The sequence below is a fragment of the Denticeps clupeoides genome, chromosome 17 (assembly GCF_900700375.1).
Source record: "Denticeps clupeoides chromosome 17, fDenClu1.1, whole genome shotgun sequence".
Lineage (NCBI taxonomy): Eukaryota > Metazoa > Chordata > Actinopteri > Clupeiformes > Denticipitidae > Denticeps > Denticeps clupeoides.
In genome coordinates this window covers 2,885,439-2,909,464 of record NC_041723.1, presented here as the reverse complement: position 1 = coordinate 2,909,464, position 24,026 = coordinate 2,885,439, and the positions used below count along the sequence as shown (strand labels likewise).

At 46.1% G+C, this 24,026-nt stretch overlaps 1 protein-coding gene across 9 annotated transcripts; it reads right to left on the bottom strand.

The window, feature by feature from the left end:
• Window positions 1–7: 7 nt before the first annotated feature.
• myrf (myelin regulatory factor) lies at window positions 8–22,702 on the bottom strand. Of its 9 annotated transcripts, none has more exons than XM_028958448.1 (28): window positions 19,098–20,135; window positions 18,678–18,707; window positions 15,431–15,521; window positions 14,812–15,081; window positions 13,396–13,457; window positions 10,555–10,777; window positions 10,089–10,204; window positions 9,655–9,769; window positions 8,080–8,275; window positions 6,250–6,326; window positions 6,047–6,157; window positions 5,872–5,962; window positions 5,591–5,791; window positions 5,004–5,112; window positions 4,757–4,866; window positions 4,427–4,587; window positions 4,278–4,350; window positions 3,740–3,822; window positions 3,585–3,653; window positions 3,357–3,437; window positions 3,142–3,206; window positions 2,866–2,976; window positions 2,553–2,777; window positions 2,342–2,435; window positions 2,198–2,269; window positions 2,009–2,114; window positions 1,852–1,926; window positions 8–1,766 (listed from the first exon to the last, which is right to left on the bottom strand). In XM_028958448.1, the coding sequence occupies exons 1-28, from the start codon at window positions 19,114–19,116 to the stop codon at window positions 1,665–1,667; spliced, it is 3,138 nt and encodes a 1,045-aa protein (XP_028814281.1). In that variant the 5' UTR covers window positions 19,117–20,135; the 3' UTR covers window positions 8–1,664. The 9 variants fall into 9 exon arrangements, with proteins under 9 accessions (XP_028814281.1, XP_028814283.1, XP_028814285.1 ...); XM_028958450.1 differs by having other exon boundaries at window positions 10,104–10,204; XM_028958452.1 differs by having other exon boundaries at window positions 18,678–18,689.
• Window positions 22,703–24,026: the final 1,324 nt, after the last annotated feature.

Below are 24,026 nucleotides of genomic sequence, written 5' to 3'. Positions count from 1 at the left end.
ACCACAGTTTGTAGTGTTCAAAATTACAATTTAATTTACTCGCCATTCCTGCATGCATTCATATTATGATGTCAGTACATGCTTTTCACAAAATGAAAAAGAAGAAGTGCTCTGAAATAAAATGATCGTAATTCAGCTGGCGATATAAAAAACAAAACGACTAGTCTAATGTCATAAAAAAAACAAATGGTAGGAGGTGATACAGACTTTGCTGTAAGGGATAATTAAATTCAATATTATAGTTGTCTGAAACATTTAAGAATTTATGATATACTGAGACATTAATAGGAACACTGCTAAAGATTAGAGCAGTTGTTTTCTTTATACCTGTCACATCTGGATTATTTCAGTAATGCCATTTAAAAAAGTTTTACTTTTGATAATGATCAAACAAAATGGTTAAATGTAAATGACATCATAAGAAATGTACTGCATATTAATAACAACAGTAAATATTAAACATGAAAAGGATTGATTTACAAGTATTAACTGAGATGATAAAAAAAAAAAATTCTCACTCGTGTGTTTGTAACCAGTTAGAAATGCTATAGAAAGGAAAGGTGTTTTCATATATACAGTGCATGAACAGGAAGTGCTATAATGCTTTTTAAGCTGGTACGCTTTATAATGGCTTCACAGTCCTGGTCAATGAGAACCATAGAATGTCAGATTTCCCCTGGGCTCAAATCACCCGAAACCTGGGACAAACATCTTTCATTTTATGTAAAATCAGATTTTAATACATTTGTTCATGTGGGTCCAATACGTGACATTCAGGTCATTATTTATGCAAAACTCATCCACTATGGCTTGTCACGCTGCAGAAACATCTCTCAGAAAGTTCAGGATCTGTCGATGCGTGCTGTCACCTTAAGTAGATGCTCACGTGGCATGAAGAAGTCCATAGTTTAGCCACGAAAAAAAAAAAAAAAAAAAAGTCTGTCTGCCTCTTCCAGTGACAAAGTTTCCACCCTCTGTTCATCATTACGGCTTTTCACATCAGGTTAACATACAGTGATTACATTACACAACACACATTAAAAAACGTTATGACATGATACAGTGTACATGCTGTGTGCAGGACGGTGGCCGTGCTCCCAGATTCCAGTGTAGGGAACTCCAGTGTTCATGAGACATCAGTGTCGGACCAGTCAGAGATTACGGCGATCCAGTGTACCAGCCCTTCCAGTCTTCTCTGCTCCGATGACGGTGAGAGATGATCGGCTTTACCTGATTCCAGTCATTTTTTTGTTCATGTATGCGACTTTTTCCAAATAATGGCTGCCACCCACACACCCCCCGTTTTTCGGAAGTAACCCGGTAAATTCACCATGGCAACACACACACACTGAGGTCAGGGTCAGAAGGAGTAATATGCAGTTACATTATCAGTACAAAACAACCCAGAGAGCGAATCATGTGAAGATATAAAACATGGTGTGTTTTACAGATCAAGATCACACAGTTAAGAGGTGAGACGGGGAGTGCAGTGATGCGCGCGCACACACACACACACACACACACACAAATTCATTCCAGAAGAACCGCACAGGATTTATGAAACCTATCCCTTCTACAAAAATATACTGTCACCCTAAAACAAACAGTGTCCCATTCGGCGTGGATACAGTGACAGGGTCGGAGTGAGACAGACGGACGGACTCTCAAGTGCATCGGCTGAGAATGAGGAAGTGGTAATCGGAGTACGGGGAAGACGCCTCATTTTCCTTCATCTCCTTCTCCTCATCGCTGCAGTTCACCACGTTCTGTGTAGAATGAAGCAAAGGTCAAAGGTCATACACTGAACCAGCGGGGTGGTCGGCAGCCACTGTTGAGACCCCTCTTACTCACGGACAGAGAGACGCGGAAGTGATAAGTGACGTCCTGAAAGGCGACGGCAGGAAGTGACCACAGGCCGTCTGTGCCCTGAGACAGAGTAATGTCCAGAAAATGACCATGTTCCTGTCAGCACAGTCACACACACAGTCCCATCACAGTCAACACACACCTGTATCAGCGACCGGATTTCCTCAGCGCTGCGCGCCTGTGTTTGCTCCGGGCAGAGGTGGCCGAGGGTCACGCCACACTGCCGAATCCACACGCCGTCCTCAGAACTGAAGAGCACAGGCAGCTGGGGTAATGGTGCAAAGCTCAGTGCGTATGTGTACGTGTGTGTGTGTGCGTGTGTGTACGTTACCTGAAATGAAAGGTAACGTGTGTGTCTGTTGTGTTTCTCGGAAGCGCCACAGTGTAGCTGTAGAACCCGGACCTGCAATACAGACAAATCAACACCCTGACGACACATTCATACACACTCAAACACACACACACTCACACACACCTGCAGTCGCTGGGTAACAGACAGTTCTGTGCTGTTATTTGTTGTTCTGTTTCCAGGATGTGTATCTGAGAGAGAGAGGGTGAGAAGTTTCCGCCTGCAAGAGCAGCACAAAACACACACACAACATCATTAATATTATCGTTTGTAGGCTCGTGTGTGTGTGAAGAATGTATATGTGCATGCTGCCGGTGTGTGTGTGTGTGTGTGGTACCCAGTGTGTGTGTGCTGCGTTGTCTTCGGGGAGGCTGCGCCCCAGGTAGACGGTTGCTCGTGCCCCCTGTCCCCTCTGGTGGGAGGGGTCTCTTTGCTTTGTTGAGGAAGAGAGGTGAGGAGGTGTGGCCCAGGCGATTGCGGCTCCGCCCATCTTTCTCAATTGGCCGAGACTTGCCCTTTTTACTGATGCTTGGCTGAGTGGGGGAGGGGCTAGTGGTTTCCGCTGGGAAAAAAACAAATATATAAAACATCACACATCCTCCAACAAACAAACTGAGTGCAGTTTATGATGCATCATGTTTAATTAGTACCTGCATTGGATTGGTTGGTGCTGGCCATCATGGCGGTGACAGATGATTGGTTGGTCTGGGCAGTGGTTGGAGGGCAACAGGCCACGTGATTGGGCAGAGAGGCAACGGTGCCTGTCAAAGAGCAAAACACATATTCACCATAGTGGTGCTCAAAATAATTCCACGTCTGGTCAAAAACGCATTATCAGTAGAAAGCACCAAATGCGACATTTTGTAATGAGTGTTTTATTTAGTCTTTCAAAAGGAGCCCTATGATTGGCTGAATCCATGTCTGACCTGGAGCCGCAGAGGAGGGGCTTCTGGGGGCGTACAGGCTCTTACGGGAGGAACCCAGAGCAGAGCTGGACCAGGGGGAGAGGGAGACTACAGGTTAAACAACTGCAATGACCCCGAGGCCGGGGTTCCATCCCCGCCGAGAGCGGGAGAGCCGAGAACAGCGCGGAACAGTAGACATGCAGGGGAAATGCAGGCTGAAGGAAGGTGTACGGTACCATGAGCAGACGGGAGGACAGAAAGTAACAGCGACAGTGAAGAGGGGCGTCCGGGAAACGAGGAGAACACAGGAGGTGGAGCTACAGGAGAACAGCAGACAGGAAACCGAGACCATGTAGAATAGAAATGACAGTGCACAGTTCCCCACATCATGTCATCGAGGAAGTGCATTTCTCATTTTTTGGGGGTCTGTGTGTGCGTATTTGTGTGGAGACAAGCACCCATACCCGTCACTCTCGGTGACTCCAGCGTGATGATGCAGGTTCAGAACGTAGAGCACCGACATGGAGATGACGCTGGGGGTAGGACATGAGGAACAATGCGTTCAGCGCAGGGACCATCGGGACCAATCTGCGGTCAGTTTTACACTCACGCTGCTCACCTGAAAGCCATAATGACCACCAGAGCCAAAATGGTGCCCTGCAGGAAGCGCTGACTCACACACCCTGGATCAGGAGCAGGACTCTGAGCACATGCAACACACACACATTTGATTTAACACTTGCATCATATAACTTAGACTGTTGTGCCATGCAATAAAGTGCAATATGCTGCAGTAGATCATAGGACATTACCCTACGCTGCACTACAGTACATACTAGAGGACGTTATAGTACATCCCTCAGTATTATACTAATACACAGTACATTATTACAGAATCTTCCTTCATGAGCATCTAGGTACTACAATGCTCTATAAATGCTCTATAAGCCTCAGGTTCGAAATGATTGCCCTCTGAACGCCATAGCTGCATTTTATCACTCTACCCTGGAAGGGCGTCCCTCTCGGACTCACTCCTTCCCAAGGTTTCTCATTGTGTGCAGAAACGATCAAAGCGTGGGGAGTATCACACTGTATGTGGTTTTGTATGTGGTGTTCGGCTAAACAAAAAAAACAGAGGAGAACTGAGAGTTTCACACCTTACTCCCCAATTTGGGTGATTTCTTCTTCAGGGGTCCACTTCCTGTCCTGCTGAACTGGCTTCCTGATTGGCTGGAATGATGACAGACAGATGCAGATTATCAGAGGGGTGGTCTTTGCACCTGCGGCCGCCTCTCGCCCCACACACCTGACTGTGCCGCCGCTGACCGTGCTCTTCATGCTGTCCAGCCGGCGCAGCTTGGCCAGCTTGCGGCTCCAGCGCTCCAGCTCGTCGATCCGAGTTTCCAGGTTGTCTGTCAGTTTACACAGCTCCTTCACCGCACCGACATTCTCCATGAAGATACGCTCCTGACACACACACATACCACACGCACAGTTCACTTGAGCTGGTAAGAAAATCATTACTGCCGTTGATATGTCTGTCCAGCGGGGGGCTTCATCGCTCAAAATACAGATCCGGAAAGAAGTCGGATATGTAAAACCAGTGCATGTGTATGTGTAGGTGTGTGTGTATTACCTTATTGACCACCAGCAGGTTGGGGATGGTTTCTCCGTTGGCACAGACTACGTCTCCTCCCTCCTTCACGGCCTCTGGGAGAATCTGCTGCACTTCCTGAGCAATCACCCCTACACACACACACACACACACACACACACACACACACAGAACAACGCATGCAGACATAGAGATCAGTGAGGAGATACATATTTGTAGTTGTATACATATCTGTGTGTGTGTGTGTGTGTGTGTGTGTGTTTATTACCAGTCTCTGCTGTGTTTTCTATGCCCACACTGGCAGCAAACTCGGGTTTGTACTGATAATGGACCAGGCGCATCTGGGAGATCCTCTTCAGGTTATCTGTAGTGTCCACCTAGGCATGGAGAGGCATGGGCGCACACACAAACACACAAACACACACACACACACAAGTATGAACAGATGCAGGACACACATACACACTCACACACTAAAAGCACAGAGACAAATGTAATGGATTCAAACACCTTACTTCAGTTTTATTACTGGAGTTCTAATTCTCATCTGTCTGTACTGCATAGGAGCTTGTTAGAACGCTGCTCACATCTGATTGGTGCAGCTGTTCTGTCGGTTTTACATTATTTGATCTTTTTGCTAGACGCACTTCCTACGGTTAAAGTAAGGTGTGTGTTCTGCATGTTCTGGACGAGGAATGAGCGATGAGCGGCGCAGAGGAAAGTGAAAACAGGACACAACAACCATTTAAAGTTCACTTCACAAACACACACACATCCCCAACAGAGAAACATTACAACACTTCTACAAAGTTCTTTCTTCCACGTGTAGAGTGAAGTAGTTTAATCGACTTTTACCTCCTTAACGTTCTCCTTGGCACGGATGTCTGAGGGGTGGACCACAGAACCCATGACTTTAACGTTGCCGTGGACGACAAGGGCCTCATCCGGCCGGTCAGTGTTGATGCCCACGCGGCCGTGGTGGTACACCGAATCCGGCATCTGACCCCTCTGCCACAGAACCTCGCTGTCACTCTCAAACTGGCCGGGGTTAGAGGCCTGCAGTGAAGAAGGTAAGAGCTGAGACAGGAAGTGAGGTCATGTGCACAATGCTGGACGTGAGGTCATGAGAAGGTTACCCTGACGATGATCCGCTCCGACACCTGGGCGGCGATGGTGTAGCTCTGACTCTGACTCTGAGCCTGCAGTGCTACCACCAGCATGAAGTACCTACACACACATACAAACAAACACCCGTGTACATGGTGTGCTGCAGAGTTTACATGTGGGCGTGTCTCTCGGAGAGGGAACAACCTCTGGTCTGGATTCGGCTTCCCCTTCTTCCTCATGTTATTGGCTGTCGTCTCGCTGAAGTGCAGTCGGCCCACAGTTACCTTGGTGACCTGCTCCGGGGGCAGAGTCACCCTGAAACAGACAGACGGAACCCTGTCATGGGCGTGGTGCGTAAGACGGTGCCGCCATGTTAACACGCCTGTAACGCTCTAATGTTCACTCACAGGACGGGTTTGAAGGGCCTCTTGCTGCGGTCCGACTGCGACTGTTCCACGTTGATGCTCTGGTTCATGGCCTCCAGCTGAGGAACGGCACAACAACATCAGTGGAATTCTACCAAACTCGCACCTTACATGAAACACTACCTACGCAAACTACAATTATTGTCGTGGCCCGGAGCACTCCTGGCACTCTGGGCCAGGTTTTCCGTGTGGTTTGTGTCTTATATTTTTTTCCCACCTGCTTGTAAAGTATAAATGTATGTTGAATGTGTGCAAGCATTGATGTATCCGGTATGTGTCCCTGTCCCGGTCCCTGTAAATGTGAACACTGGCTTAACTTAAAGGTCTTCAGTTATGTTTTTTTGCTTTTATATCGTTCTTGTTGGTCCCCTAATACTGCATCTGAAGTCTCTGTCTGTAATTCAGCCGTGATGCAGAATTACCGCCACTTTGATCTGGTCCCACAATGAGATTTCCCAGGATGCAGCGTTTTGGTGTCTGTAACTTTAAATGATTATGAGGAGGAGAGAGGCACACACTTGTTTGAGAGACACTTGTTTGGCACAAACAGGAAGTCGTGTCTGCATTTTTTTCCAGAAAAAAATAAAAATTTGGGGTAATAATAATAATGGGTTACACTGGTTCTTCAAAGTCTCGCGTGACAGAACTGAAAATACACATTTGTGCTCATTTTTACATCCAATCACCAAGCGACTGTGATGATTTCGCAAGCTTGGAAGCCATGACGGTTGGTGGAGATAATGTTTTAGGGGAGGGGTGGGAAACGGGAGGTAACCTTTCCCATTATGACTTCATAAAGGGGACAGATTCCAGATTCGTCCGTCTAAGCTGCCGCTCTCTGAACGGCGAAGCAGAATGGCCAAAACACTCTTAACACCTATCGCCATTTCTAGCCACTACGGGAACTCGTTTTACTGTTCAATAATCTGTGAAATTCTTATAATACTGGCCTGTAATTCCATAATGTAATTAAAACAGTTTACAACAGGTTTAATAGTATTTACAGTACATAAATGCTAAATTTGCTGTGACAGGTTAATAAATTTTTTTTAAGTTTAGCTAGTGTTCACTTTTTTTCAGTGAGGTACACAAGACAGCATCAGACCACTACCCTGCACACAGTGTGTACTAACCCACACTGGGGGCAGTGGTGGCCTAGCAGGTAAACAAGCGGTCTGGTAATTTGAAGGTTGCGGATTCACGTGCCACTGAGGTCTCCTTGAGCAAGGTACAGTACCCACAGTACACGCTCCTCAGGCACCTGTCATGGCCGCCCACTAAGGACACATATCAACATGTCCACCGTGAGCTGTATCCATGAATCAAGATGACAGACACTTCACTTTTACACGTGGAATTCTACCAAACACACACTGAACACTGTCACTTTAAAATGAGGTGAGAAACATATGAGTTAATTTAATGTAGCTCTTGATCAGATGGTGACTGAATTGATATTTATAAAATGATTGATTCTTAGTAGTCAATAAATAAAAACCAATTGACTTAACATGGAACTCGTAGAAGCAGTTAATACCAAAATGGCGCAAAAATTGAATTTTTGAAATATCGTTCATTATGTAAACTGTCATCTATGTGTTTAAAAAATTTAAATCAACACATAAAGTTTGATAAGGTAGGTAGATCTTTGTTTGTGTTGACATGGTTCTCACCCCTGGATATACAAATGAAGACAACCCAACATGGACTAAACACAATACAGAATAAAGATTAAATCATACACCACCCTAAAATGAACACTGTCCAATACAAATGCTACCTCACTCACCCCTCACACCACAAGGCGATTACCTTGACGCCGTTCAGCTTCAGGTAGAAGCAGTCGATTGGCTGCAGGCCCTCGCTGGTTTTCACGTATTTCGGATCTCCCAGCATTCCGATGTACACAGTGACCTGGAAGTGGTTCTTCTTCTGACACACAAAGGCATCGTCCGCCAGCGAGAAGTTAAAACCCTTATCGGCGTCCACTCTGTATGTGGGCATCGGGCTGCAGGGAACGACAGAAAGAGAGAACAGATCAGAATCTCTCCATTCAAATGGATTAAAACAGAATAAAAAAAAAAACACTAACTAGCATCAGGTTGGGCCATTGTTTAATGCAAACCCCAAATACTTGAATAAATCTTCAAAAAAGAAAGACATCCCATGCACAGCTGGAGCAAGAAAATGGGAAACATTGGAAATTATTAATGTCACAGTTTTTACCTTGGACATTTAAATTAAATGCAGAGGGACTGTAACATTTTTATTAAAATTTAATTAGATTCATTAAAATGACAAATATAGTAAAAAGTGTGGGTGAAATGTAATTAGTAAAAATTTAATTCTGTGTTCAGCTAACATTTTACAAGGCAGTATTTACTTATTTAAAAAAGATTTTAAAAAGTTGATTCGTTTTGTGCAATCCAGTGTACATGTGGATGACAGTCAAACAATATTCATGCAGATATTTATTTATGTCAAGTTCTTTGCAAAAGAAAAATAGTGCCAAATGCACGGTAGATTTAACAAATGTCATAGAAATGAAATGAAACTATTAAATAAACAGGGACCCAGTGTACAAAAGTGTGAGTCAAGGGCTTTGTGTTGATGCTGACATGTAAAAAGCAATTGAAACTTCCATACTAAATTTTTTTCAAATCCATAATAAACAAAACAATGATGCAGCATAGCTGTTTGATACATGCATGTCTGAATAAATGACATTTTATGTATGGTCATGGAATAGATTATGAAATATATTTAGGAAAATTGTTGGGGTGGTAGTAGCCTAGTGGGTAACACACTCGCCTATGAACCAGAAGACCCGGGTTCGAATCCCACTTACTACCATTGTGTCCCTGAGCAAGACACTTAACCCTAAATTGCTCCAGGGAGACTGTCCCTGTAATACTGATAGTAAGTCGCTCTGGATAAGGGCGTCTGATAAATGCTGTAAATGTAAATGTAAAATGTTTGACAACCCTGACAAATTTGTGGCCCATACACAGAAAGTCGGGAGCCCTTGAGGCGCAGTGTGGTAGTGATCCAGTCCCACCGGACTACTCGTGAGCTCTGCTTATGAACTCCCTCCCTCCCCCTTCCCAGCACGCCCCATCCCATCCCTCACCCGCTGAGCCGAAACTTCTCTCCCACTCCCACTCACAGCTCACCTCCTAGGAATTCACAGGTCTCCATCTGCCCCTTCGCTACGTTATCTCCACCCCCACCCCCCACCCCCCCTTTCTCTATCTGGCTCTTTAGCGATTACACATTGATGCCTGCATTTTTGGTGAAGTCACATTTGACATTTGACATAACTCAGACTCAGAGATTTACCAGAGTAGAAATGAGGGATCACACACACACCCAGACAGAAGCACTCACAGCTCTTTGCAGTTGGCATCGTACAATGGAGTCCATTTGTTCTGCTGGTGTGGCTGCCATTTGATGCACTGGTAGTTGGGGTCCAGGTAGGAGTTCTCAGCGTCCTGCATCAGACCTGCACAGCACAGACGGCGATGTGGTCAGGTTCAGCGTGTAGAGCCAACCAATACCATCACACTGCTGATACACTGCACCTCAACAAACCCAAACCCAAACCCAAACCCAAAGGAAAATATTTGCTTTGCTGACTTCACTGACTTCACTGAACTGAACTGAACTGAGTCACGCTGAACTGAGTTGCACTGAATCACACTGAACTACGCCCAGTCAAACTCAAATGAACTAAACTGTGACAAGCCGAACTGAACCGAACCAATCTGAGTCAATGCGGAACTGATCCAAGCAGAACCAAACTGAATAAAACTGAACTGAACTGTATTGAACTGAACCTGGCTCCTGTTTGATGATGCCTGTGAGGATCTGAGAGTTCAGGGTGCTGTTTGGAGAGTCGGAATGCTTCCTCTTCTTCGCCTGATGAAAAGGAACTCCACTGAGCATGCACACACACACACACACACACACACACACACAAGCGCACACACACAAAATGTAACACTTTAATAATGATCAGTTTATTCAAAATATATCACATTGTTCACTTGTAATTAGTGTAAACATAGTAGAAAATCACAATAAAAGAAGTCTAATTCATTATCAATATTCTTTTCAAAATGTCACATGATGTTAACGATGTGAATAAAGAATGTCTAATTGTTTGATCTCCATGTGTGTCATGTGACAAGCTGTTTTGTTTGTCACTTTTTCGCTAGTTTTGCTTAGTTAGTGAGACCATTGTGATTTTGCTTCCTGGTTATTTGACTGGTGTAATTCATTTCTCACTCCTGTCCTTGCTGCTGCTGCAGCAGCTGATGCAGCATCTGGTTCTGTTGCAGGTCTCCGCCCACGCCGGTCACCGGCCCAATCGGGTACTGTGTAATCAGAGGCTCCGGCTTCAGGTACATGTCCCTGTGCATGCTGGGATAGTGGGGGTGTGGGGGAAGGGGCGGAGGAGGGGTCATGTGACACATGTTCTCAGGGGTCATGGTCCTGATCATATGGGGGTCTGTGAAAGAGAGAGAGAAATGAAACGACTCAACTCGTGTGTTTACATCATTAGTAAGAAAGAAATTGTGAAAATTTAGAAAAGTATGAGTTCTGGGGAGAGGCTGAGGTGAGTTGGCGAAGGAACGTTCCACAATATTTACAGTGCACCTATATAGAGTTTACAGCGCATTACTTTTTTAACATTGTGTTATGTAACAGCCTTATTCCAAAATGGATTAAAACATTATTTAATTTATTAAAAAAAAAAAAAAAAAAACAACCTGAGAAAGCACATGTGCATATGACTCTAAATTGAGCTCAGGTGTCTCTTGTTTCTCCTGATCATCTTTGAGATGTTTCTGCAGCTTAGTTGGACTCCACCTGTGGAAAAAAAATGTTGATTGGACCTGATTTGGAAAGACACACAGCCAGTTTACAGTTCATGTCAGAGCACAAACCACGCATGAAGTCAGAGGAACTGTCTGTAGACCTCCGAGACAGGATTGTCTTGAGGCACAAATCTGGGGAAGGTTATGGAAAAAACTTCTGTTGCTTTCGAAGGTCCCAATTAGCATAGTGGGATCCATCATCCGACAAGTGGAAGAAGTTCAAAACCACACGGACTCTTCCTAGTGCTGGCTGGCTGGCTGGCTGCCCACCTAAACTGAGCGATCAGGGGAGAAGGGCCTTAGTCAGGGAGGTGACCAAGAACCCGATGGCCACTTTGTCAAAGCTCCAGAGAAGAACCTTCTAGAAGGACAACCATTTCTGCAGCAATTTACCAATCAGGCCTGTATGGTAGAGTGGCAAGACAGAAGCCACTCCTTAGCAAAAGGTGCATGGCAGTTTGCCAATGGTCACCTGAAGGACTCTCAGACCACGAGAAACCAAATTCTCTGGTCTGATGAGACAAAGATTGAACCCACTGGAATGAATGCCAGCCGTCACGTTTGGAGGAAACCAGGCGCCGCTCATCAACAGGCCAATACCATCCCTACAGTGAAGCATGGTGGTGGCAGCAACATGCTGTGGAGATGTTTTTCAGCTGCAGGAATTGGGAGACTAGGCAAGATAGAGGGAAAGATGACTGCAGCAATGTACAGAGACATCCTGGACGAAAACCTGCTGCAGAGACAGGAAAGCTCTGTGAATGTCCTTGAGTGGACCAGCCAGAGTCCTGATTTGAATCCGATTTAACATCCCGGGAGAGATCTTAAAATGGCTGCACCAACGCTTCCCATCCGACCTGATGGAGCTTGAGAGGTGCTGCAAAGAGGAATGGGCCAAACTGGCCAAGGTGTACCAAGCTTGTGGCATCATATTCAAAAGTCTGTCATTCGTATCAAAGCTGCATCACCAAAGTATTGAGGCTGCGAATACTCATGTACATGTGATTTCTGATTTATGAATTTTATGAATTTGCCAAAACGTTGTCATAATGCAGTGTTTTATGCAGAGGAAAAAAATCTATTTTGGAATAAGGCTGTAATATAACAAAATGTGGAAAAATTGATGCACTGTGCATACGTTCTTGATGCACTGTTTAACATTGGCGGTTATTTGATGGTGAGTTCTGATGATTTCTGGGTTTGGAGTGATGGGTGTGGTCTAGGCAGCCATGCCTACTGACCAGTGATGCACAAGAAGCCATCTTCTAGCGCCAGTGGCCCCTCCTACATCCGTCAGAGTGAGATTCTGCTGAACAGTTGTGATGAGAGTGTGGGATGTGACAATGTCATCTTCACCCAGACTTCAGGAACTCACCACTGATGAAGGACAAGGGAGTCTAACCCTGCCCATAAATAACAACATGCAGCTCCGCCCTCTGAACTTAGCCATGAGTTTTCAGGTCTCTTTTTTTCTGGCCTTTTATTGGTCTGTCATTAAAATCGATGCCTTCATTTGTCCAGATTCCCCCACCCTTGGCTAATGCTGATGTCCATTGTTCCCCTCGGGACCCGTGCCAATCAGATAAAGTGCTCCACACCTTACTCCTCAGTGGGAAAAACCAACACAGGTGTGAGGGGCGAGTGGCCACCCACTGTAGGTCTGTCTATCGGAAGCTGGCCTCCCAAACACACACACGAGATTCGACTGGTGACGATGGGCCCCCAGAGGCATCCAGGATCTCAGAACTCACACATAAATGTCATTTATGTGGATCTGTTTACAGCAACGGTGTGTGTGTGTGTGTGTGTTGTTTCTATCTATCTTATATATCTTTTTATGCTTGTGTGTGTGTGTGTGTGTGTGCGTACATGTGTGGATGACACGTTCATGTGGGTGTGCGTGTCTCTCCTACCTGAATGAGGACGTTCACCTTTCCTGTTCCAGTTCTTTTCCTGTTCCAGTTCATGGTCTATTCCAGGAGTTCAACCATGACTTCCCTGTCCACCGACCTGTCTCCCCTCTCTCTCTCTCTCTCTCTCTCTCTCTCTCTCTCTCTCTGTCTCTCGCTCGCTCTGGTTCTGTTTGATCTGTAAACTCTCACACCCTTGTTTCCTCGCATTCGTTCTCTCTGCGCTGACCTTTTCTCCGACCTTATTTTTCCTCTCGCCTCCCTTCACCCTGCGCCCGTCAGACTCTTTGTGCTTCGCCCTTGCGAACGCCGCAGCCGGCAGTCGGGGGGGAACTCACCATTCACCTGCTGGGGCGAGTATGGTTCCGAGCTGGAGTCCGGCGGGGACTCGGGCAGGGTCCTGCGGGTTAGGGAACGCACAGAGGTTCAGCTCTAGAACTCACAGCAACGGAACATTTCATTGTGACTCCTATTACTTCACCCTGCTGTCGGCCTCCCTGTTTGTGTTGGACAGATTTAATCAGGCCTCAGGTGTGTGTGTCTGTGTGAATGTGTGTGAGTGTGTGTGTTAGGGAGAGATGATGTAGGTGTGAAGTACAAGTGACAAATTAAAGGAAAAATCATAATGGTTGAGTTCAATGTTTTTCTACGTGTTTCTTCACTTACTGTCGCAATAATGATGAGGTAAGAGTCGATAGTAATTAATTACACACCAACAAAAAGGGGCAGGCTGGGTAGTAATTCTCCCCAGGATTTCGCGATAATGCGATAGAAAAAGCCTGAATTAGTGAAACGTTGCGACAAAAGCTACAGTTAGACTCGGTCAGGGTGATTGCAGCCGGGTGTCAATTGACAACTTTCGTTTGCGTTCCACCACAATGTCCGCCAACTAGTGGGCGTCTAGAATAAAGAGTTTCACTTGAGTCAAGGTGTTGGAGCTAGACTGCCCGTGTTGTGCACCATGCGATTTGCCAGTGAAGCCAAAGTTGAACAGCCTTCCTGTCGTGTGGTCTCCTTCCACGGAGACACAGCAGCGGGCCCCTGCCACCGCCCCGTATGCCCAGTGAATATCAGCCATTATAAGGAAAAGGGACACGCAACAAATGTTTCCCGCCACGCTCGTGCAGGACACTTGGAAACTTGGAAATCCTTGCAGGGTGGATGAGCAGCAAGTAAAACTGATTACGTTTGAGTGACACAAAATGTAGGAAGTGCTGCGATTGGTCAAAATTGCAAAAATGTTGCAGTGATTTGACAAGTGCAAAATGCACTGATTGGCTGAATTCGCATTAATGGTTGCGACCGCAACACCACAGGGGCAGTGGTGGCCTAGCGGTTAAGGAAGCGGCCCCGTAATCAGAAGGTTGCCGGTTCGAATCCTGATCCGCCAAGGTGCCACTGAGGCGCCACTGAGCAAAGCACCGTCCCCACACACTGCTCCCCGGGCGCCTGTCATGGCTGCCCACTGCTCACTGAGGGTGATGGGTTAAATGCAGAGGACAAATTTCACTGTGTGCACAGTGTGCTGTGCTGCTGTGTATCACATGTGACAATCAATTCACTTTAATTAAAAATTCCAGGAGGGACTGGGTGGTTGGTTCTTCCTTTTTGTAAATCCAGAAGACATAAAAGCTCTGAAATTAGTGAACATGCTCCATGCACTAAATCTTTTAGAGTGGCAGGAAAAAATGGCCCATGAAACAAACTGTGATGTAAAATTTGTTAAAATTCTGCACTGTCTGTCTGCCTCTCACCCAGGCGTGTAGTGCGCTCGGTGTTCCGGTTTGACGTGCAGCTGGGCCTGCTGGTGGCTCTGCTGGTTCTGCTGCCCCAGGCAGGGGTAGCTGGGTCGGAGGAGGCCGAGGGGGGGTTGAGGGTAGGGGCCGTGGCAGGACTGGGAGGCGGGGCCGACTTGTCGGAGCAGGATCGGTGGGCTCACACCGCACACGCCCCCTGACGATGAGCTTCCCGTCTGGGGGGAGGAGTAGGTGGGGACTGGGGTGCTGTGGACCTCCGAAAAACAGCTGTACCAAAAACAGTTCAGATTCAAAACACATATTTCATATTTCACTTCATAAAGGCATGTAAATACAAAAAAATCTGTATAAAATCAGTAATATTCTAGTTGAGATATGATACATGCAGGACTACAACCAGTCAACCCAGCCCTCAGGGCAAACACACTTGTGTTCGCGCGTGTGTGTGTGAGTCTCATGTCCTGCATCTCCTTTACCTGTCGCTTCACCTGTAGCTGTTGTATGCTTTTGTTCAGTTCTTCAAATGAATATGTGATTTGGATTAGTGGTGGATTGTGTGACGATGCGAGTGTGAGAGTGGGAGAGAAAGCGATAGAGAGCACCAAGGGCCACTCACATGTCACTGCTGTCGTCCTCTTTGCTGATGTACTCCTCCAGAATGCTGGTGTCGATGTTGGCCGGCTCCAGAGAGCTGTTGATATCATGACCTGACGATGAGCAACGCACACAGACCAATCAGAACCACGGCTTCACATCACGGACCAATCAGAGTCAAGATCCTGCATACAGTCAACAATGACAGTCTTCCATTTACACACAGGCCAAGATTTAAATTCTCTGCAGAAGCGTTTCAGAGTTTCCTGGAGATAATAAGTTGTGTGTGTGTGTGTTGTAACACTTCACTACAAGAAAGTGTGTAATGAACAGTTTGGTAATGCTGGGAATGTGATGAAATGTGTGTGTGTGTGTGTGGTGAGAATGAAATTGTGTGTTGCGGTGTAAAAGCTATAAAACAACGTCATACCAGTCACCTAAACCCCTCTTGAAGCAAAACCCCTCAAATCCACAACACATGACCCCCTCAGCATAATCTCTACAAACAGCTGCATATAAAGCACACACACACACTCACACACACACACCTACCTGAAATCAGACACAGTCACAGCAAACACACACAACACTTAAAAAAGGAACCTGAATGATTACATACACCCGAAATTAACACAAAAACACACACACACAACAATTCTCATTACTGACACACACACACACACACAACTGTAGTTGTACACACAAACGCACACACACAAAAGCAGAGTTTAAAAGAGGGTGCAGGGGGGTCGATGGGCAGAAAGCCGAGGTGCGATGAGATGAAGGTGGGTGGGCAGCCTCCCCTCGGACAGATTAAGCCGCTGCCCACCCTGGAATGCCAAAAATTCCCAAGTTAGTGTTGGGAGAAACTCTCTCCCGCTTGGGCCCATCCATCTTCTCCCTCCGACCCGCACCCCTCCACTCGCTCCTCTGTTTTTTTTTTCTTCCTTCAGTAGAACCACCTTTTTCAAACTAGGAGCTTTTTTCGCTCAAATTTAAAAACTTTGTTGTCAGGAATAATCAGTTGGCTTCCGTCAGATATAAAAGCATTTTATTGCTGAGGAGCAGAACATTCCGGAATTATTTATTTTTATTATAGCGTTAACCTAGGCACACTATAACATGAATAGACAAAGGCATTAAGCTCTATCTGTGTTTATAGAAGGTCATTTTATTTCTTAATTATGAATTGACAGTTCTATTAAGTCACAGGATGAAGGGAAGTGTGACTAACATCTCATCCTTTCATAGTGGTCATTATTGTGTATACTTATGTATAGAAACTACAACAGAGTGAATAATAAGATTGTATTCATGGTTGGGGGTCCTAGTGAAGCAGAATTGATCACTTCATTGATTGTAACGTGGTATCAGAAGTCGCTCTGGATAAGGGCGTCTGCCAAAATGCCTCAAATGTAAATGTAAATGTCTGAGTTTTGTTTTCTATTTTCTAAGCACAAATGGACACTTTTGCGAACACTTTGGAGCTTTGACAAAAAGCTTGAAATTATGATACTATTTTTGTTTTAATTTTGTGTGGATTCTGTATCTGGCCCAATAAGATTTTTTCTGATTGGTGGGCTAGTTGTTTTGGGGGCGTGTCCATTTGTGGGCCTTCGAGACTCTCAGTGAACAGTAAGCATTTTTTTTATTGGAATTTGACGTCAGACACCTCCTCCTCTGTTCTCTATTGAGTGGGGGGTGTGGCCTTCTCAGGTCTCCGCCCAGTTGCACAGGCTGTTCGAGATTTACAATATAAGTAAATAAAATATAATAAAGCAAAATTTCCTGATTTTCCAGACGTTGAACGGGTTGAAAGTGCTTGATTCTTTCATCAGAAAGTTTTTCACACTGCTAACCTGAGCGAGCTGAGCGAGTGGATGATACGTTCTCTTTCCACCGCTCCTCATATCGACTGGACTTTTAACAATATGATTGTTTCCAACACTGAGTCTGCATCTTCTGGACGCGTTAGAAGAGAAACTGCTTCAGCCTCTGGGTTTAAAATGTTGAAAGGTTAAGATGGGTACAAATAACCTAAAAAAAATCCCAAAGCTTCCTTCTGCCACCAGGTTCCCACACGAGAACCTGTGAAACCATCATTCCTGGGCTCTTTTCAGATACCTTCACATCTTAACCAATCATTGCCCTCCATTCTTGCTACTGCAGCATCTCACTGGCAGCTGTGGGGGTTGGAAGGAGTTGGACGAAGTTCAAATCAGACCCAGATGGGCTCTGGCCGAGAGCGGCCCATAAATCAGCGTCCCACAACTGATAAGAGAGGAGAGGGGAGGGGGCGGGGGGTTACAGGGGAACCGAACGAGGACGAGAAGGAGGAATGGACAACGAAGAGATGTATAACCTCGTCCTTCACTCCTCTACATTCCGTCGTTTCCCGTCGTTTAGTTTCAGACGTCTGGCACCTCGACTGCGACCTTCAGTACCGTCCATCGGCAGATAAAGTAAATGATGACCCCCCCCCAATCAGGGATTTAATTGGCCTTTGAGACAGTGTGGGTCCGAGTGTGCGAGTCCGGCTGTGTCCAGCTGTGCTGACCGCACAGAGGGACGATTGTGAGACGGGCGGCGCAGCAAGAACACTGACTGGCCCTTTCATCACAGACTGGCCCGGGTCACCACAACAACACAGTGTTGTCCAGAGGGCAACAACGCCGGATAAACAGAAACCAGGGCAGTGTGTGTGTGTGTGTGTGTGTGTGTGTGTGTGTGTGTGTGTGTGTGTGAAACAGCTCATTTATCATTCATTGGAATAACATGAGTTTTCATTCTGACAATTTTCTGGAAATGTCAAAGAACACCTTTAGCACCAGAGCAACAATTTCTGCATCCCTGACACACACACACACACACACACTCGATTTCTCCCAATTCCACATGCAGACATGAATAACCAATTCATCAGGTCAGTTCTGATGGCGCCGCACTGCCCTGCGGTTCGGGTGACGATCATTTTCCATTTTACAGGACACTTATGAAGTCAGTGAATCAAACCAACCACCGTGAATTAATAATTAATCTCATTTACACCAAGACATAGAATGAGAGAACAAAGTCCATGTTAATATCGGACTGTAAACACGGACCAACATGCACTGGGGCGCTAAGGCGCGCGCATACACACACACACACACACACACACACACATAATGGAGACTAGTAGCACAGTTCCAAGAACATTTCACAACATACAGCCAGAAACACAGCACCGTTTTATTATAACTCATGAGATGAGAAATAATCTGACTAACCTCTACACTCACCTGGAGAACACATCATATCTGCATAAGATAAGAAATCTGTTATGCCAACAGCAAAAATGCAAAAAATGTATCATAGCATCTTTAATAAGCAGTATGCTATGGATAAACTACCATAGCCCAAATCTAATCTAAAATATACAAACACACACACACACACACACACACCACAACATTCAGATCTGAATTCTAACCTTGTTTAGAACACGACACTGTAAAAAAATTAAACACACACACACTACTACACAAGCTAAACCAGATATACACACACACACTCAATATACAGTACACAACGTGCACTCACTCACACCACACACGCGTGCACATACGTGTGCACACACTCAGCTGACCTACAGGGTAGAGACAGACAGACAGACAGACAGGCGGGTTGAATAGAGTTGATCAGCGTACCTGAACGTAGCCACAGCATGTTGGTAGTCCTGATATGGGCACTTTCACCAGAGAATGAAAATAAACACACACACACACACACACACACACACAAACACACACACTGTCTTTCACATCCTTCACTGATGGCCCTGTCCTCTGGTCTCTGAGTCGCCGAGGGATGCCGTATGGGTTCAAGTGTGTGTGTGTGTGTGTGTGTGTGTGTGTGTTGTAAATGGGATTAAACTCCAGTCATAAGACACAGCTGTACCAGGTCACTACACACAGTCCTGGTCACCCCCCAGCACTGAACACACGGCTGGGGGGATTACTGACCACCAGAGGGGGGGGGGGCTCAGCTTCTACTCAACGTTGAACTGAGGTTGAGGGAATGTTGAGGGAAAGTTTCTAGGTTCCTTAAAAAAACATCAAAATGCTTGTGTGTGTGTGTGGACGCAGTGACCCAAATCTGAACGGCACCCAGCCACCCCTCAACCCTGCACTGCCGAGAGTGAAGCATTCCCATACGTGGAACACCAGGTTCCCCCTTGTTCTCGACTTCCCTCCACGCTGCCCCGCCCAACCTGGCGCTGAAATGAACAATTCATAATTTTTTTAAAAATCCCAAAATTAAATATATTATATAAGGTTCTCCTGGGCAAACATTCTTAACGAATTATCTAAACAAGAACATTTTATTTGTGTGTGTGTGTGTGTGACAGAGAGAGATTACAGTATTACAGTACCACCTAAACAGCGGTAAATCCTAAACTGCGGCGCGTTCATTCGCGTTACAGGCCTGGCTGCGCTAAAACAATGCATTCCTCTGGCCTGGGTTCTCGCAGGTGACGCCTGTCTGTGTGCGTGTCTCCTTGCAGGTGGGTGTGTGAGACTGTGAAGTATGGAACTTTAAAATAAATCTAGCGTCGATTACAAAATTCCAGCGCTCCCACTTGTTGGTTATAATAATGTAGAATATTTTCACATTTGTAATTCGCCTGTGAACCAGAAGACCCGGGTTCGAATCCTGCTTACTACCATCGCGTCCCTGAGCAGGACACTTAACCCTGAGTGTCTCCAGGGGGGGACTGTCCCTGTAACTACTGATTTTTAAGTCTGTAAATGTAAATGCTGTAAATGTAAATGTAATGTATTAGAATAAAGCCTCGTCCAGCGTCCCTAATTAGATGGCCACTGCCCATCACACATGTGCCTGTGTGTGTGTGTGTGTGTGTGTGTGTGTAGCAGCCCTGCTTAACCCCAGCCAGTGGGTCTGTTATCTCTCTCCCGCACCCTGCCTGCACACTGTCACACTAATGGAGAGCGCGGGAGAGATGGATAGAAGGGGAAGCATTAGTCTCACCTATTTGCGCTTTAACGGTCACCGAGGTATGTAAGGAGCGGAATTTTGGTGTGTGTGTGTGTGTGTGAGACCTCCTGATCATAATAAACTTGCCATACACACGCTTCCAGTAACATTACTGCCCCACATTGTATGGGTGAAGAGGTAAACACACACACACACACACACACCAGTAGGAACTTATTCCACCTGCTATTACATGAAGCTCAGTATCGACTTTGATACTTAGACAGATGAATAGAATAGAACCAAAAGAGAACAGAAAGTCAATAGAACCAAAAATGTCACGTGTTTCAACGTTCTGTTTGAAAGGAGCAACTCTTCCTCGTTTTGGTCGATTCTGCGCTCGATATCCGGTTTTGTGTGAGGAACACCGGCAGTTCAGAACTTTTGAGCGACTTGAAAAGCAACATCCTGAGATTCCGGACCCACACGTTCCATCCCTGTGGTCCGCTTTCTTAACGCCGACGTATCTGGAACCGGAGCTCCCGTCTGCTCTTCTAGAACTCTCCAACAGCCAGCGGAGAGGGCTTCAAAAGGAATGGGGGTCTCTCGCTGCCCTCTTCCCCAACTCCCCATGGAGGAATGTAAACACATAAATTCCTGTCAGCGGCGAGAAGGGAACCTGATGTTCCGAACATGATGCTGCGCAGCGCCTGTGTGTGTGTGTGTGTGTGTGTGTGTAGTTATTATTGTCGGGCTGTACCTGATTCCACCTGTTTCACCTGTAGAACACAGAACCAGAATCCTCACTGAAAGACCAAAGACTGATCACCAGAAGAACACATCCTGAGGTCCTCAGCGGAACCGGCAGCTAACGTTAAAACCGTACAAGGAACGTCAGGGATGTTCTTCAGCAACTTCTTACACAAACTCAACAGAAGTTGTTTCTATGGCAACAAAACAACACCAGAAAAACAAACTAAGTGTAAAATTGATCGGAATTGGAATTGATCGGCCTTTATAAGACATTTTCTAGAGAATCTGAAAGACGGTTGCATTTACATTTACAGCATTTATCAGACGCCCTTATCCAGAGCGACTTACAATCAGTAGTTACAGGGACAGTCCCCCCCGGAGCAACTTAGGGTTAAGTGTCTTGCTCAGGGACACAATGGTAGTAAGCGGGACTTGAACCCGGGTCTTCTTGTTCATAGGCGAGTGTGTTACCCCTAGGTCGCCTTCTGCCTTCCAACTGGCTTCCCTTTTTCCCCACTTGCCCCCCCCCCAGAATTCCTCAGGAGAGAATGTTCTGGAGTGGATCATCAGCAGGAGAAGAAAACTCCCCCAAATCCCCCATGAGTCAGTGGGGCTCAGGGCTGGGTGACGTCTCACTCCAGGCCCTGACAGGTTGTGATTTGTGACAGAGCATCAGATATTATAACCGGACGACTGTGTACGTGACAAATATGAGTTTAGAGATACGAGATACCCCCTCACCGCAAGCCTGACCCCCCTTCCATGACAGCAGGTTCTCCACCACACACACACACACACACACACACACACACACACACACACACACACACACAATTTTCAATTCAACTCATCTCTCCACAGAGCCTCAATCCTCAATTATCAATGACATTTGAAAATGTTCAACAAAGAAAGAAAGAAAGAACGAAAGAACAATATTCTATCAATTCTCCTATTTGTTCATTGAATTAACGAATGTTTTTTTGTTATTCATATTGATCTGATTGATGTGATTAAATCTGTTTTCAGACCTCAGTGCGTAAAGACCCGATTTAAAGAGACATTTTAATGCAGTTAAAGTACGTGGATAATTATTATTATTCCCAGCAGATGCCACGCGTGGGATGATCTCCTACCTTCGAAAAATCTCTGTAAGGCTTCCGTTTCACCCACCACGTCCATCCTAGCGGGTCCGACTTAAAACCTCCATCAAAGAGCTCCGGGTCTCCGGGTCCGGACCAAACCCTCACACGTCCATCCCGGTCCCGGTCCCGCAGAACCTCACATCAAATCCTGCTCGGGATCAGAGCGCGGATCGAGCTGAGATAAAACGACGAGCGCTTTTCCGTCGGGTTTTGCGTCAGTTTCCGCCGCGCGCAGGTGTCCCCCGCGTCGCCACCGTCGCCATCATCTTCCTCCTCATCATCGCCGTCGGCTGAAACTTCATCGGTGGGACGCGGTGGGAATAATCCTCCTCTCCTCTCCGTTCTGCGTCTGCGTGGCGGCTTTGCGCGCGCACGCGAGCAGCGCGACGTCCGGCGGCCCTTCTTCTGTGCGCGCGCCCGCCCGCCCGCGCGCACCCGAGCCGACGCGCAGGTGCGCGCGCTCCGCTCGACACCCCATCAGCACCGGGACCTTAATTAACCAATCCACTTGAACGCCCACCCGGGCTTTAAGGTCATTTAGATAGTGGGGGACTGATCGTGGCAAGAATCCATATGAATGTTATTATTTTTACCTCATATTGAAACAACTGCATTAACTGTATTCTAAATAGCAGAAGAAGAAAAAAGTGAAGCAGCACAGCACACGGTGACACGACGAAACGTGTCCTCTGCTTTTAACCATCACCCTTGGTGACAGGCGCCCGGGTGGATTCGAACCGGCAACCTCCTGATTACGGAGCTAGGCCGCCACTGCCCCACAATGTCAGCTGTAATACAGTAACTGTATTGTAAATACTTCAATATACTCCCGCATGAATTCTGTTCCATCCTAACCCTGCTTGGACGTGTGCAGGAAGTAAATAAGGTTTTTTCTTAATTATGTAGCCGATCGGGTGATTCGATCCACAGCAACAGACAAGGAATTGTGTTAATTAGTGGGAAGTGGGGAATGTAATGAGACAATGAACACACAACACTGACATTTTCACGCATTTATCGTGTTTTTTTTTTTTGTTTTTTTTTTGCCAGGGACCTTTATTCACGGAACATAAAATGGGTGGTAGTAGCCTAGTGGGTAACACACTCACCTATGAACCAGAAGACCCGGGTTTGAATCCCACTTACTACCATCATGTCCCTGAGCAAGACACTTAACCCTGAGTGTCTCCAGGGGGGGACTGTCCCTGTAACTACTGACTGTAAGTCGCTCTGGATAAGGGCGTATGGTAAATGCTGTAAATGTAAATGTAATAAAATGTAATAAGGCTTCCTCGTTAATATCATTTATTAAAAAAACTCTTCTGCTTTCGATCAGTCTTCAGTTTTCCAGGAACCATTTATGTAAACGAGTTCCTTTTTCTCAGCCACATTGATGAAAATTATTATTGAAAAGATGGCTTTCATACACACACGTCACAGTATGTAGAGACGCTCAGGAGTATACTGATGCCTGAATAGTTCTGTGGGAATCGTCCACACAGCAGGTTGAGGTTCTGATCCATTTCTCAAGTTTGATTTGCACACCCACACACACACCAACACACCCAACACCTACGAACAATGCCACAGTGTGCCCCCTCCCCCGAACCCCCTTACGACCCCCACAAGGCCCACAAGAAAAGTATGAGATGCTTGTTTTGTTGTGTCCCTCTCACAGCTGGGCCATCTCTCTTTCTCTTTCTCCATCTCTCGTTCTCTGTCGTCCTCTATTTCCCTGTATTCTCT

Coding starts and splice junctions, on each gene's coding strand:
- myrf (XM_028958448.1), bottom strand. Junction 5,792..5,871: donor CGGAGCGGATCATCGTCAGG/GTAACCTTCTCA, acceptor TCTTCACTGCAG/GCCTCTAACCCCGGCCAGTT. Junction 4,588..4,756: donor ACCTGCTGGTGGTCAATAAG/GTAATACACACA, acceptor TGTGTGTGTCAG/GAGCGTATCTTCATGGAGAA.